Raw genomic sequence first — 17,375 nt, 5'->3', positions numbered from 1 at the left:
ACATATAATATCCTGAAACTGTGTAGAAGCCAGCATTGGCATCTAATTATTAAAGTGGAACCTCTAATTGGACAACATAGCCTGATGACTCAATATGCTTGAAAACAAACATTTATCAAACAATATTCTGTAAGTCTGACTGGTCCTCTTGTCTAAGCAAAATTTTACATCTGAAAACCAGTGAGCCACCATTTGGGTCATTTCCAATTTTGTTAAACTCAATCATCACCAAAAACTGAGAGAGCATCTCACAATGTGATTATGAACACATCCAAATCCCTTTCAGCCGATCACCTAGGCTTGTAACATATAGTACCTGAGGTGGTACTGCAATCATTTCTTGGAGAAACCGAGGGGGAATTTCCCTGAGCTCGGACACTTTCACAGACGTCACAGTGCCAGAGTCCAGGAATTGAACATCAAGAGCCCGGCTGCTGTGAACATTCGTGATCTGCAATGAGACAAGTGTTGGCTGATTTATTAGCATATCCAAAAGGCCAAAATGCTTCTGTGCAATTACATTTCGTACAACTCTAAAATGCATATAAAAAGCAACAAAGACTATCAGTGTTGATTAAATTTTCTCTTATTTTAAAATGTACTTATTTACCAAATAGATATTCTTTTATAGTAGAATTGATTTCAACATCTTGCTGTTAATTCATAAATATACTAATAATTACTATGTTTTCAATTCTAGGATACTACTGATTATAAAACAATTTGATACATTATTATATACTGCTGATCATAAGATACAGTCTGTTCTCCAAAATATTAGGATGTGAGGAAAAAAAAAAAACTACTGTCTTAGCAATGAGGAAATAATAGAGAGAATTCAGAGACAGAATTTTACTTGTAGTAGGTAAATACTATGCATTTTTTTTTTTTTAGAGTTAAACTTGGTCTTTTTTAAAAAATTAATTAATTAATTTTTGGCTACGTTGGGTCTTCGTTGCTGCACGCGGGCTTTCTCTAGTTGCGGTGAGCGGGGGCTACTCTTCATTGCGGTGCGTGGGCTTCTCATTGAGGTGGCTTCTCTTGTTGCGGAGCATGGGCTCTAGGTACGCGGGCTTCAGTAGTTGTGGCTTGCGGGCTCTAGAGCCCAGGCTCAGTAGTTGTGGTGCACGGGCTTAGTTGCTCTGCGGCATGTGGGATCTTCCCGGACCAGGGCTTGAACCCGTGTTCCCTGCATTGGCAGGCGGATTCTTAACCACTGCGCCACCAGGGAAGTCCCAATACTATGTATTTTTAAAACATGACACATTTTGGTATTTTATAGCTTAGTCAGAAAGCCCAATGATACTTTGTGTCATTTGTCCTAGCTAAAAAATTGAACTCAGAAAGTCATAATTCAAAAATGGGAACATCATTAATCATTAGAGAAATGCAAATCAAAACTACAATGAGATATCATCTCACACCAGTCAGAATGGCCATCATCAAAAAATCTACAAACAATAAATGCTGGAGAGGGTGTGGAGAAAAGGGAACCCTCTTGCACTGTTGGTGGGAATGTCAATTGATACAGCCACTATGGAGAACAGTATGGAGGTTCCGCAAAAAACTAAAAATAGAACTACCATAAAACCCAGCAATCCCACTACTGGCCATATACCCTGAGAAAACCATAATTCAAAAAGAGTCATGTACCAAAATGTTCATTGCAGCTCTATTTACAATAGCCAGGACATGGAAGCAACCTAAGTGTCCATCGACAGATGAATGGATAAAGAAGATGTGGCACATATATATAATGGAATATTACTCAGCCATAAAAAGGAACGAAACTGAGTTATTTGTAGTAAGGTGGATGGACCTAGAGACTGTCATACAGAGTGAAGTAAGTCAGAAAGAGAAAAACAAATAACGTATGCTAACACATATATATGGATTAAAAAAAAAAAAAGAAAAAAGAAAAAAAATGGTCAGAAGAACCTAGGGGCAAGACGGGAATAAAGACGCAGACCTACTACAGAATGGACTTGAGGATACGGGGAGGGGGAAGGGTAAGCTGGGACAAAGTGAGAGAGTGGCATGGACATATATACACTACCAAACGTAAAATAGATAGCTAGTGGGAAGCAGCCGCATAGCACAGGGAGATCAGCTCAGTGTCTTGTGACCACCTAGGGGGGCGGGATAGGGAGGGAGGAAGGGAGGGAGATGCAAGAGGGAAGAGATATGGGGACATATGTATATGTATAACTGATTCACTTTGTTATAAAGCAGAAACTAACACACCATTGTAAAGCAATTATAGTGCAATAAAGATGTTAAAAATAAATGGGTAAGTTACACACTGAATGAAAGCAATAATTACCTACCTGTGGCCAAATGGCAACAACACAATGTAAGATCCTGGATGCACCTTTAAATGCCCACAATCTCCCCTAATATGCCCCTAAAATGCCATTGTGACACTTGCCATTGTTAAATATTTACAGTGGCCAAATATAGCCCCACTGGGGTGGTTATCTGGGCTGAGATCTCACGCCTACAACTGCACTAACTGATACCTAATCGTGGTGGTGCCTTCGGTATGATGACTGTTGAGAACTGGGTCACTTTCAGCTTGGAAGTCAGATTCGCCAAAAGTGAAGCCTTTTTCTACTGCCCTAGAGAATGCTTGATTAATATAATAGCATAAATTTTTAAATCTCTTAAGACACGATAAACACAAACAGTTCCATGGAAGAATATTTTAAAATGTATTTGTTTATTCAAACATACATACTGAACATATATATTGGTATGGATGGTATCTGTTGAATGCTTGTTATATCCAGGCATAATTAGGCTGCAAAGATATACTTCCCCTTCTCAAAGAGCTCCTAGTGCCATGAGAGACGACACAAATACACAACCATACTATAATGTAGTAAAGGCAATTATGAAGTTGTGCTTGGGGTACTGTGAGAACACAGAGGGTGGGTACCTGACCCAGCAGGAAGCAGGTGTTAGGGCAAGCTTTCAGGAGGAGGAAATGCCTAGAATTGGTACTTTTCTTTAAAAATTTACTTTTTTTTCTTATTTTAGTAAAATGGCTCCATTGTAGAAAATTTAGATACTTAATGATATAAAAATCACTTGTAATCTACTATAGTTACAATTATCCTTCTAGTTTTTTTTTTTTTTTTAGAATCAATTTTTCTTTTTTAATTATTAGCACCTTTTAAAATTATTATTTATTTATTTATTTGGCTGTGTTGGGTCTTCGTTTCTGTGCGGGGGCTTCCTCTAATTGTGGCAAGCGGGGGCCACTCTTCATCGCGGTGTGCGGGCCTCTCACTATCGTGGCCTCTCTTGTTGCGGAGCACAGGCTCCAGACGCGCAGGCTCAGTAGCTGTGGCTCACGGGCCTAGTTGGTCCGCGGCATGTGGGATCTTCCCAGACCAGGGCTCAAACCCGTGTCCCCTGCATTGGCAGGCAGATTCTCAACCACTGCGCCACCAGGGAAGCCCTATCCTTCTAGTCTTTTACCCATGATTCACAAAAGATTAGATTTACAAGAATTACAAAATATTTGTAGATACTATTTCATAGTTGACTGCTTTCCACTCAGTGTCTCATAAAAATATTTCATGTTGTTTGTCTTCTATGTCATTTTAATGTTATTTAAGTCTATCATATAGATACATTGTGACTTATCAAATCACTTTGGTTGGATAATTTAAGTTGTGTAAATTTGTTTACACAAATTTGTTACTTTAAGAAATAACCATATTTATTGGGCATTTGTATTTCCTTTTTCACAAACTGAAATTTCATAAATTTCACAAATTTATGTCCTTTCAGAGCTGCACCTTAAATGATGAATGGGAGTAAACCAGGTTGGTAGGAGTCCAGTTAGGGGCGAATCTGGACATTTCAAATAGAGGGGAGAGGATGGGCAAAGGCACACACATACTTCTTACGTGTGGGGCCTACAAGCATTTTGGTTACGTTAGAGCATAAAGTGAGAGGCCGGGCAAGGCAAGAGGTGAGGCTGGGAGACAGGCAAAGGCAAGGTCTAAGAGAACCAGATATTATGCCTTCAAGAACTGAGACTTTACCCTGTAGATGAGAAGCCAATGTCAAGCCTTAAGTAGAAGAATGAGATAGTCAGCTTTATAAAATTGTTGGTGAGGGCTTTGGGATCAGATAGATTTGGTTTTAAATCTCAGCTCTCCCACTTTCTAGCTGAATGACTTTCCTCATCAGTAAGAACGGGGATAACAGGGTTTTGTGAACATGAAATGAGATCAGTCATGTTTAAAAAAGCATTTAGTGTCATGGAAACAGTAAGTCTCGTCATAAGTTGGATGTATAATTATTTGCATTTTGGGTTGCTACTCTTAGTGGTACGGAGCTCAACTAGAGGAAGACAGGAGTGAAGGCAGAGGAACCAGTTGGTGTGGTACTGCAGTGTTCCAGGCAAGAATTAACAAAGATGTAAAATCAGCAGTGTTTGGTGATTAGTTGCACTTGGGGCTGAGGAAGATGTAGGAGTCAAAGATAACTCTTAAGAAACAGCCTGAATGGCTGCATGAATGGAGGTACCACTAAAATAGAGATAAGGGAGAAAGGTAAGGATGGGGAAAGATAATTTTGGTTTCAGACATGTAGAACTTAAAAGAGTTTGTGAGATGGACAATTAGGCTGGCTTTTTGCTCAAATCTGCAGCCCATCAAGGACTGGAAAACAAATTTGGGAGTCATTAGGGCCAAAATGGTATCTGAAACTATGAGATAGGATTACCTAGAAGGATGCAGAGGCCGAGAACAGTGATGAGCCTGGACAGGACTTAGGGACACTGACATTTCAGAAGTGGGGGTGGAAGGAGGTTTGGGTGAAAAATAAGAGAAGGAATTATTAGACTATCATGAGGAAAATTAGGATTTGATAACATGGTAGCCTAGTGAGAAGGGAATTCCAAGTTTCAACACTGTTCGATGCAGCAAAGAGGTGTGGTAGGACAAGACCTGGAAGATACTAATTCAACTGCACAATTAAGATGCTGTTCACAAGAACAGGCTCTGTGATGGAGTGTGGGCAGAAGTCATGTGGCAGTGACTGAGGACTGACTGGAAGATGGTGCAGAGTGAATGCAGACCACTTCTACAGGGAAACAGGGAGAGTAATGGCCACTGCACTGAATAAAGTTGGTTGGACATACAGAATAAGTTCGGAATGTATAGGCACTAAAGTTTAGACAAGTTACAATGTCAAGAGCAAATACATCACTTAAACACAGGATCTGCTTTTCATTAATCATCTTTCTTTCCTTAACTTTCTATGCATCACTAAGAGAATGAACACTTTTGCTACCTCAAAAAAGTAGATAATACACAACTTGATAGTAATAAAAATAATACTAGATATTTATCTAAAGTATTTGAGCATACACTGAGAAGGTATTTTTGCCAAAAAGGCATAGCCTGATTCCACACATGGAGAAACTCAAGTTGAGAGACACTCTACAAAACACTGCTACTCCTCAAGAGGCCACAAACAACAAAGACTGAGCAACTGCCAGGTTGGAGGAAACTAAGAAGACATGACAACTAAATACGTCTTGGGATCCTGGACCAGAAAAAGGACATTTGGAGGACAATCTGGGAAATGTCAATATGTTCTGCAGATTAGTTAATAATATTGTACCAATGTTAATTTCCTGATTTTGATAATCGTTATGTAAGACGTTAACAATTGGAGATGGTGGGTAAAGGGCATATGGGAACGCTTTAAAATATTTTTGCAACTTTCTAAAAGTCTGAAATTACTTCAAAATAAAAGGTTAAAAAATTAAGTATTTGTGCATTTATACATTATACACTAAACAGCACAGAGCTTTAAAATTCAGATAATGTTGTGTTCTTTTTAACAAATAATGTTTTGAAGTTTATAGCTAAGCACCCAAATCTTAGTCATGTAACTCCAGATCTCAACTTTCTGACACACATTCACATTAATGACAATAATTATTTCAAAACTGAGGCTTTCATTAAAGTGGCCATGACCAAGACTTACTTAAATAAATCAGTACAATTAAGTTATCACAATATTGCTATGCAGTAATAAAACTCAATAAAGCAATGATTCTTACTTAGGGTTGGTTTCTTTGAGAATCTTAAGAAAATTATGAATACTTTCCCTCCAAAATACATAATATACACACACACACACACACACATAATTTGCATACAATTGTGGGGGAGGGGTCCAGGCGCTCCCTGTAAGCAGAGGTCTTTGCACCTAGGTTAAGCACCACTGTGGAAAAAAAAAAAAATCAAGCCCAGATTTGCAATTTTACTAACTGGGCAAAACAGATATCAAAAAAAAAAAAGAAGAAGAAGACGAAGAAAAGAAAGAAACCACAAAAATCCAAAACCTACCTTTGAAAAACATACAGAGATTTATGACAAAATATAACAAACCTCCTTGCAAATTCATAACTGAGCTTGTAAGAAAATAAAACAATTATTAGGCCCTGGAAATAGAGGAATATGTGAACGCTGAAACCCAAGCCATCCTGGGCAGGGGTGAGGGAGGACATGAGATGCCCCCAAGAAGCTAGAACGCTCAAAGGGCTACCCCTTGAGGGAGGGGTAACTCTGGAGAGCAATTAGGCATTCCCCATGCCCAGAAATTCCACTCCTACATATGTACCGTGGGAGATATGCACAGGAATGTTCACGGTAGTGCTGTTTATAGCAAAAAATTCGACACAATCTAAATATCCATTGTCAGAAGAATGGAGTGATAATGTTGGCATATTCATACACTGTTACAGCATATAGCAGGGAAAACAGATTACATCACAAACATAATGAATGAAAAAGCATGTTATAGAAGAATCAATACCTCTTACAATTGGTGTAAATTTTTAAGACATTCATTCATTTAGTTATACTTTATTCATGTTTTTACTATAAATATTATATATACTATTCACTTCTACATTTTAAATATCTCTATATTGAAATATACAGATAGTAAAAGTATGTGTGTATAGACACAAATATAGTAAAAGTCTAAAGCAGTGAATAGGAAGGAGAAACACCAAATTCAGCTGGTAGCTCCCCCAGGGGTGGGAGTAAAAGAAAGGGCTGCAGACAGGGAGCATCAACTGTATTGGCTTTATGTATCATGTTTTATTTCTTAAACTGGTGATGAGTATATGGATGCTTACTCCATTTTTTAAAAACCTCATTTATATGTCTGAAATATTTCATCTTAAGTTTAAAAAAAGTCAAGTGACTGATTTTACCTCTACTCGTAACCATTTTCCTTTGCAATGGAAGAGGCAGATTTTCCCACAGAAGGGTAATGAAACGAAGTACTCAGAGGTCATGTGCTGCAAAACAGAAACGCATGACACTTATTACTCTCGGCAAAGAGCACGTTGCTACACCATGAGAAAAACACCGCTGTGGCACAGGCAAACTGCTTCACCCGTGTGTGATCAGACTTTCGGCGAGGTGCGCGCTGCAGTGGACGCAGCACATGTACAGGGGTTGGAGGGCTTCTGCCTCGTTTCTCATATGTTGGTGGCAGCCATCTACCCTCCTTCCTTGCACATGGCCCATAAATCAGCCTTGTTAAAATGTCTAAAAATGTTAGCATGGAGGTCAGTATAATTCATCCAGGCTCAGGCACCATCAGTTAAACACAGAGGGAAGATGAATCCGATAAAATGAACAGCCTGGATGAAAGGGAAGCAGTTAGGCTAGCTGTTCATAAGGTCTCCTCTTTTCATCTTTTAACATTCAAGATTCAAAGATAAGATTTTAATCCAAAACAAAAGAAACGTTATCAACACAAATATGGATATCAGTGCCAGTTCAATGTTGTTCAATGTTTTCATCCTCCTCCTCTACTGTAGCTTGAAATGGGGGACCTGCCATTGCCTCTTTCCTTCAGGGTGAATGTTTCTACTCTCCCCAAAGGCAATGTCTCCTTCCACTTGAGTTTCCAGTGCACTAAGAACTATCAAGAGTGCTTTTCACCATTATAGATTATAAGCACATGCATGCAAATGAGCAACTAGAGTCACCCTCTGGATGTCTCAGATTTCTCTAGGATAGATCAGCAAATCAAACTTAAGTAATGACCTTGAGATACAAGCTAAGACATCTGTAACAGAGAAAGAGGTAAAGCTATAGATCTAACGTCTCGATTCTAGGCTGTAGTCTAAATACAAGTTTCATCCAATTCAGCAAATATTTTGGAATACCTATTTTATGTAAGACACTAGATAACTTACTACAGTACCTATATGAATTAGGTACTTACCAGAAGCTGGTGAGGCTCAGTCTCTGCCCTCAGGAAGCCTATACTCTAGTAAAGCAAACAAATACCCAAACAGCTAAAACAATGCTGCATACAAGCGTCATGAGGCACTTGGGGTGCTCTGTAGGTCAGAGGCAAGGGTTCACTTCCAGGTGAGGGGGTCAGAGGTGAAGCGGCATCAGAGTTTAGTCACTTGGAAACCACAGCATATTGTGGATTACAACTATAATGTCCAAATGAAGGTAAGGAAATCCCTTTAGGACCTTAAAACAAAACCTCTACAGATCCTGATTTAGAAAATAATACTAGAATTAAAGGGAAAAGAGATTACTAATAAATGTAAACTGCAGAACCACATTTTCCAAGGCGCAGGTTCTCTCAGGGACCATAAAGAGGTTGGGGAGTGGTGCCTCGGAAGTTTTCTTCTCCTTCTAAGTTCCATGGTTCCGTCTTTGCCCAGGCAGAGGAGCCAGCTGCTCGAGCAGACAGTCACAGGCAGCTGCACTGTAGGCTCATCAACTGCACCTCGTGAATGACAAATCTACCGGTTGTTGAGCAATTTCTATGTGCCAGGCCCTGTGCTAATAAGCAGCCTTGTGACTAGTCCTCATAACAATCCTGTGGGTACTCACTATTATTATCCTCATTTTACCATGCAGAAACTAGTGGGGATTTTTGTTTTTGTTTTAAATTCTGAAGCCTGGGGCTCTTACCCTCTATTTTAGAGAGTCTACCTTAAAATATACAAAACTTACTACACATGTACAATTTAGTGACTCCTCTTGTTTGCAATGTTAGGACTCATCTTAGAGGTGGATGCTGCTTGGCCATACCTTACAATGAAAGTATTCCTCTATCTTATGCAGAAGGTCGTTGAGCTTGTTCAAACCCTTACAAGGCACCTGGCAGTAGAGTGTGCCGTCGGAGCAAATATTAGTCACTCTGACATTTGTGTACATGGCATCGACCTGAAACAAAGGACACACCAAGGATGTGAGAACAGAGTGCAGCTCTTACCTACCTAAGGGGATCTACCTAAATAGCTCATTGAAAGTTTCTGCGCTTTTCAATCTTCTAAGCAAGCTGGAGGACAGATAGAATGAAATTCGTAACGTAAATGTGAAAAACTAGTTTGCATACCACTCTTTCCAAAAGGAATATCTGGTATCATTTGTGTCAGGCACAGAGTAGACATTTTGCATACATTATATTATTACCACTTTCTACTGTCTAAAAGGCTAAGAGTATCTTCAGCTCTGCTTTAACTCTGGTTTATCTTCTCCCCATTAATTTAGAAAAAGAATTATTATATAAAACATATTTTTGCAGCATTAACAGAAATGAAAATAAAAAACTCTCACAAAATCAATCCCATTATCAGTTTACTTTCTAATCCATGTCCATGGGCCACAGGAATTTTTAGTAACTTTTAAAAATTATAATCACAGTAAAGGTTTAATTTTAGCCATTTTTAGTCAAATCATAATATAAAGGCAATTCACTGTTGTTCTACTTATTAAAACAAATATTTTCCCAATGTTGCTATGAAGCCTTAAAAATGATCATTTTTAACATCTCATCCTATTCTTTCGAGTGGCTGCTCTATAATTTATTTAAAGGTGTCCTTTCCTACAGACATCTATGTACTTCACATTTAAAAAATGTTAAAGCTAGCAATTTAATAAGCATCTTCACTGATCTAATTTTCCCTTCGTTTGAATTATCCTCCCTTATTATCTTTGCAAAATAATTTCATATAAAATTAATATATGCTCATTGTGGAAACTGGAAAATAAAACAAAAATCCAATTCTTAATAATTACTATTTATATTTTGGCATTTCCCCTCCTTTTTGTTCCCTTCCTTCCTTTTTTTTCCCAATACATACATAATCTGTCTCTATCTAGTGTTAGCCTAAAATGTACAACGTTCTTTTCTGGTGAATTTCTTTCCTGTGATACTCGTGAATAGACAACAGTGGTCACAGTGGTACCTGAAGGTGAACCTCTAGTGACTTGTCACATATGGCCTTTAAGCAGGTGGCATTGATGTTGATGTCATCTTCTCCTGAGGTATCGTACAGAACCACCAGTGGAATATCAGCTTTTTCAAGTATTTCCACTGCAAAGATCTTTCCACAAGTTAAAGATTCAACCACCTTCACTAAATCAGGATCATCACTTAGAACTTCCAACCCTGAAAAATATTGAATATTTAAATTTCTACTTAATTAGAAGAATCATTTTAAGATGCAGAGATTGTGTTTGTTTTGGCTACTTATTACAATTATGAATCTACTACAAAATTCTTAAATTTTATAGGGAAGCTTTGTTATACAATCTTCTTTATAGTATCCACCCTTAGGTTTAAAAATATTTATTATAACATGAATGCCCTTTTGAATGATTACACGAAGGCGGGCAATCTTAAAACAAGAAGAAAAGTTGATGATCAATCTGAATTTCTACTTTAGGAGAAACAGCCTTCACTTTACTTACAAACGCATATTTAAAACAAAAAGACTAACATGTAAAGAAGTTGTCAGCCAATTATGTCTGCCAGTCATGTATTTGTAACACTCTTGCTAAAAATATACCCTTGGTTTCTTCATTTTCGAATTAAATATGCACAATTATTTCTTCCATGAACATGCACTTATTGAAAATTTAGACAACCTCCCCCCCACCTTTTCATTCTTTCTTTTTAAGTAAACCATCATGGCCCTGAGGATACCAAAGAACTTACGGATTTACGAAAGGAAGATTAAATACTGTTTAATGTAATGTGGGTATTAGGTGAATTTTATTGCAGTCTAATTATTCTTTAAATTCTTGGAAAATTGTAACTTCATATATCATAATATGACAACTCTAAGTTAATCTATTAAACTAATTAAACTAGGGCATCATTTCCCCAATGGTACTACAATGTCTATTTCTGTATTTTTCCCCTTTAAATCCGTAAGCAAAAGTTCACAGACTCCTTCTGACCTACCTTTCTCTTGTTCATATTCTGTTCTCCAGACACACACCTCTATAGCTTTTATCAAACCTTTCATTTCAGCATCCTAAATCTTTTCCTATGCTCTTGATATGTTCTTTTCAAAACTAACTCTCACAGGTTTGTAACAGGATTTTTAAATTACTCGAGATTTATCTCACAGAGAGAGCCAAACCCAGTTCCTCTGACATAAAGACATCCCTGCTGGGAAGGAGGCATTTCTTCACAGGTCTAATTTTCACAAAAACAATTCTGATCGTTTTCTGAATGTAGCTCTGGCTCTCCTGCATGAGGCATACATATTCCAATGTCTTTCCTCATCGTTAACGTGTGCCCCCCATACTTTCAGGTCATCCTTACACGTCACTCTCACACATGTGCATTTCTCTACGCTTCCTTGAGGAGGAAAGAAAAGAACAGTGATACGTGACAGTGCCAGAGACCGCACATGACCCACAGCTGGACTCGTGCTTGGGTGCATGAGGGAGTGTTCCTTGCTAACAAGCAGCACCCACGGAGTCCATCTCAGTGGGAACGAAGCTGGGAGTCACTTTACAACAGGTCGAACAACGTGATTTACACTGATCCTGTACCCCACGATACAGGGCCTCGAACAGCTGTTACTAGGGCAGTTAGGGCAACAGCAACCAAACCCTCTCAGATGTCCAACAGGTTTTTTAATAATAAAGTTAAATGTGCTATATGTTATATATGACGTAACAAAAATATATTAAAACATTTTTATAATGATCAAATCTTACAAAGAAAATATTAAACATGAATTTATTTATATCTTTCAAGAAATAACACGTTTTAACACCTTGAGATACTTAATACGTTTTAGGATTTAACCACTTCAAAGTACAATGGTAATACGTATCAAAGTGGAGAGCGCTTTTTTTTTTTAATTTTTAAAAAAATTTTTATTTATTTATTTTTTATACAGCAGGTTCTTATTAGTTATCTGTTTTATACATATTAGTGTATATGTGTCGATCCCAATCTCCCAATTCATCCCCCCCCCGGCCCCCACTTTCCCCGCTTGGTGTCCATATATTTGTCAAAGTGGAGAGCACTTTAAAAAAAGTTCCTTTTACCTGCGAGCTTACACTTTGTAGCTTGGAATGACAGTGAACAGAACTTCGGGTTCAGTTTGTATGCTTTGCTCTTTTCAACATTTTCACTAAAACCATAGTCAACATAGCATACCTAATGATAACAGAAACAACAACATTTAGCTTCAAATAAAATTCTTTATCCTCACTTCTTAAAAAAATCACTTGATGCATTTAACTGGCTTCATTTTACCCCATAATTGGCATGTGAAGTGGCACTACTGCCTGGAAAATGCCAGGGGAGGTGCCCCTGACTTAGCCCGGAAGAGGAATGCTGTGAATGGGACCAGGGGTGCCAGGGCTCCTGACTTCCAGGCCGCACTCCTCTGCTGCGCCTTTGCCAAAGGGGAGAAGAGGGAAGAGTGCTGAACCCCGATGCCTTCTGTTGTCAGCTTCTCAGCAGCACACGTACCTGGTCTGCCAGCCCTGACTGCCCCCACCCTTTCCTTACTGTCATAATGCCTACATCACCTTATTCTTTCTTGATTTATACAACTCCACTAAGGATCTGCTTCCTTAGGCAGATCCTTATTTATTTCTAGAGGAGGCATCACACTGGTGGTATTTACCAGATTCTAAATCCCCAGAGCAGCACTTGTGACGGCTTGCTCTCAGCTGTTATGCTTCCAGGGACCGAGATGCTTTCTGTCAATGACAACAATGATGTCACAGCTGGATAACATGGAATTCTACACTGTAAAGGTAGGTAATTCTGGGTTTTTTGGGGGCTGTGAAGCTGGGTTAGGCCTTCACCCAATTCAGGAAAAGGTCCCAAGTCTGCTGGACAGAGCTCTGTGTTTACAGAAACTTGCATGGCACTTCCTCACCACCATCACAGATCATGGAGCGCCTGGATATTATTTTTAGTGTATTAATAAAACCTTCAGTTGAGAAGGACTATATAACCAAAGGCTTTTTCTTTTTGGAGAAAAATAAAATCTAGAGACATTAAGCTGTGGTTTACAATGATAACTAGGAATCAGAGGGAAAGTGTTGAAAACTTAGTACGCTTCTCTAATTAAAGCAGATGGTTATTACAAAAACAGAACAAATCACAAAAACGCAGGGCAAAGGCATTTCAAAGAAATACCAAGTAATACAGAGTTCTACTTTCTGCAGTAAAATAAAGTCCACAGCTTCTGAGCACCGAGATTCTGACAGTAAGTATACAAAACAAAAATTCTCCCATCAGAGAATCTAAGGAAGAAAAGAATAGAGAGATGACTAACGCCTTTCCCTGACCACCTGATAACCGTGTCTGTGGGGCCTGTATATCCCACGTTGGAAAGGATCATCTCTTAGAGTCCATATGTTGACTCAGTGCCCGCCGAGGCCTTGATCCCTGGCAGGGTCCCCACACTGCAGCCAGCCACTTCGCCAACCCCTAATTAGCACCTGCTTTTCCTTCCCAAAGGCCTCAGGATTCACGCAGCTTTTTGTGTCCTTTAATAGCTATCAACACCCACAATTTGGATTCTGCTCTTCCTAGGCCTAAAATGGAGACAACATGTCTGTGACTAGGACATAGTATGTGAAATCATGATTCCTGGGCAATTTAGAATGTACTCCTAGCACTAAGAGACTAAAGAATACTGCTCTAAAATCTTCAAAGGGGTTCTGTAATGTCTGGAGCTTGTTTACTTTTCTTTCTTCTTTTGAATCACGATACCATGTATTTGTATGTCAGCTGCGGCTCATAAAACATCTGCCCGTGGACTGTCCAGCTGGACTCTCACCACCCTCTGTCCTGTGTCCTTTGGCCCTGAGATCAGCACAAGCAGGCTCATAATCCTGGCATCGGGCCCCAGTTCATTCCTGGCTCTCTGGCTCCCTCAGGTGGCCACAGGTCTCACAGCACCACCTGAGTAATAACCAGAAAACACCCCTGGGATGTGGGTCTGCGCCAGGCCAAACTGGCACCAACCTGAGGGGGTGACCACATGTTCCTGTTCCTCATACTCAGCAAGCTTTGTGGAAAGCAAGGAGGGAATCTGTTCTTGCTGTCAGGCACAGTAAAATTCAAGAGAAACAAGACTTTCCACGTAGCTGGGGTTTCTCCTCATAAAGGGTAAAATTCATCTCTGTCTGGTTCATGGGATATGGGGAACAAGATCAGGACAGGACTGCCACAACTACTGCTGCCTTAAGAGCTTACCACCGTACAACACACCAAGCTACCGCATTTATTCCTCATACCGGCTCACAGCTCTCAGAAGCAATGACACAGCCGGTTGCTTCCTCCTTTATGAGGTACTTTCCTGTTCTGGCTTCCGAGACACTGTCTTCTTGGTTTTCCTCCTTCTTTGGCCATTCTGACAGTCTTCTTTGCTCCTCTCACACCCACCATCTAAATGCTGAAGTATTTCAGAGCCTAGTTCTGGGTCCCCTTCTCTGCTCTATGGGTGATTCTTCCTCAAGGAGATCTGACCCAGTCCCATGGCTTCAAGTAGCACCTACATGCTGATGTTTCCCACCCTGCTGCTACATCTCCAGTCCTGACTTCTCCCTAAGCTCCAGGCTTGTCCAGGTGAAATCTGATAGATTTTCTCAAACCTAACAGGTCCTACAAAATTCTTGATTCTCCTATATATTGGTTCTTTTCCCTGATTTCCCAATTTCAATAAATGGCACCAATATCCACCAGGTTGCTCAAGCCCCAAACCCAGCAGTCATCCTGAATCTTCTCCTTTCTTCTCTTCCACATCCAATGAATTAGTGTCCTGTCAGTTCTACCTCCAAATACATCCTGAATATGTCCCATTACCTCTGTCTCCACTGTTTCTACCCTAATTCAGGTTACAAGCTGCTGGCTACTGCAATAGCCAACTAACCAGTCTTACTTTCCTTCTCTACACTACTACAATCCATGCCCCACACAGGCACTGGAACAATCTTTGAAGCAAATAAACCAGATCACATCTCCCTGCTTATCCCTTCCTTCAAAGTTATTTTCTATCATAGCACCCTCGTCATTTCCTTCACTGCTCTTAAATTGTCCTGTTTATTTATTGTATACTTGTTCATTATCTGCCTTCTTTTACTAGCATATAAGCTTATTGAGAACAAGGACTTGTCAGTCTTGTCTCCTGCCCTAGGACAGTGGAAAAAATGAATGAAAAGTTTAACAGGCAGATAGTGTCTGATTTTATAGGTAAGGAATCAGAGAAGTTAAATAACTTTCCCAAGGCCACACAGCTAGAAGTGGCAGAGTTGGGACTCAAACTCAGGCCTAACTGACTCCAGAGCTTAAACTCCCAAAGTAGAGGTAAGGAAGGAAGGGGAAGGCCCAAGTGATTTTTGCCTTATAGATCTCAGACTGGGAGATATCCTTGTGGAGTATTTGTAGCATTTATTATAAACACTGATGCACTGTTAACATGTCACCAGGGTTTGTATGGTTCTTCTCTTCGTAAGCAATCCCTGTGCCTTCAAATAGCTTAAGTTGTGTTGGACTTCCTAAGGGCAGGGAAACGGTCAGCAAGTAGACTGAAGTTTAGCTAGGAATGTCTGGGGCAGTTATCTCCTATCGACTAGAGGTCACTCAGGCTTCTCACTGAGCACAAAGCAGTGATGGGGCCACACTGACTGGGGTCCTGGTCACCTGGACTTCCCGCCCCCTGCAGTGCTAAGGGTTCTGAGATGTGCTAACCCTGCTTGCAAAATTTAGACAAAACTGTGCCTTCGTGAGTGAGTTCTGGTTCTGGGTCTCTGAGCTGAGGGAAAGAAGAGGCAATGGGGCAGAGGATGATCACCACGAATGTGGTCAAGTCTGGAAGTGTTGGAGCCTCTGATGGAAGAGACTGGTGAACGAGCCCTCTGACCTTTCCAAGATGACCAAGAGGGCAAGACTTTGGGCATGGCCCAAGTCTTATCTGGGGTTCTCCTCAGCTGGCTGTGCAAGAAGGGAGAGAAGAATGCCATCTCCTCTAATCAGTATGGTTTCCCTCACTCCAAAGTATTGACCTTGATAAGAAGCCCACAGAGCTCTGATCAGTATTCATTATATAACCCTGGGGGATAGGAATAGAGGTTTTTTTCCTGATGACATCATGGGTTATGGTACTGCAATGGAGAAGAATTTTTTTTCTTTTTTTTAAACTAAAACTCTAAGATAATATAACTACCACTGACTTAAAAGTTGACAGGGATAATCTTTTACAGATACTATCTTTTCAACTTCTGGGGAAAACTAAATATAGTTAGAGAGGACACAATATTAGAAGCAACATTTTCATTTGAAAAATAATGTGTTTGTCTTCATAATGCTTGCCTTTATTTTGTTCTCTTCTGTTGAGGTGACCTGTGCCCGTAACCAAGCATCCTCCTCAGCATTTACAGCCAGCAACTGGCCAATCTGCACAGTCTGGACTGGTGTGACCTTGGAGTTCTTACTGTAATACTCCTTCATCTCATCTTCCATTAATTCCTGAGCAGCAGAATAGTCTCTGCCCACATACCTAAATTAAAGGAAGAGAACACAAATGAAGCAACCTGGAAGAAGGAAAGCTACAGGAATTCATTAATATTACTCTGTTTTTCTATGGTCATCTTTGGTTTCAGGCTCAGACTTTGCTTACATTGACAGGGAGGAGAACATGGAGTTAGTAAACAATTGTATCTTGAAAAAGGAGAATAGAATACTGTGGAGCTCACAAAACAAGACCAAGGTCCAACACACCACACAACAGAGCAAATGCTCAACAACAATCCAGAGAACTAGAGGATATAACAGTAAGCAGTCAGGGAGGACCAGGTTGAGAGAAGACTCAAGGGAAGGAAAGAGAGGAAGTGGAAAGGAAGACGAGATGAGAAGTGGAAGCCAGATGAGCAAGAGTCAACCTGAGATTTTGACTCAGGCTGCTGGAGATCTGTGTAGATTTCTGAGAAGAGAATGTAGTTGATAGTTCTGCCTTAACTAAGGCTGGGTCTGAACAAGTCTCAATCTCTGAAAACCAATGAAATCTGACTCCTCCTAGAGAAAAACAA

The 17,375-nt window shown here is 39.8% G+C and overlaps 1 protein-coding gene across 1 annotated transcript in view; it reads right to left on the bottom strand.

Moving 5' to 3' along the window:
* TDRD7 (tudor domain containing 7) overlaps positions 1–17,375 on the bottom strand; it is an 89,783-nt gene that overhangs the window by 11,425 nt on the left and 60,983 nt on the right. The window contains exons 8-13 of the mRNA XM_082403813.1: positions 16,660–16,846; positions 12,372–12,483; positions 10,268–10,470; positions 9,108–9,242; positions 7,253–7,339; positions 317–451 (exon numbers count right to left, since the gene is read on the bottom strand). Of these exons, the coding sequence (XP_082259939.1) occupies positions 317–451; positions 7,253–7,339; positions 9,108–9,242; positions 10,268–10,470; positions 12,372–12,483; positions 16,660–16,846 (859 nt within the window). The remainder of the gene's footprint in view (positions 1–316; positions 452–7,252; positions 7,340–9,107; positions 9,243–10,267; positions 10,471–12,371; positions 12,484–16,659; positions 16,847–17,375) is intronic.

The sequence above is a fragment of the Balaenoptera borealis genome (genome assembly GCF_965194805.1).
Source record: "Balaenoptera borealis genome assembly, chromosome: 8".
Taxonomy (NCBI): domain Eukaryota; kingdom Metazoa; phylum Chordata; class Mammalia; order Artiodactyla; family Balaenopteridae; genus Balaenoptera; species Balaenoptera borealis.
Note: the sequence above shows the minus strand (reverse complement) of the source record. Positions and strands in the feature narration are given on the sequence as shown.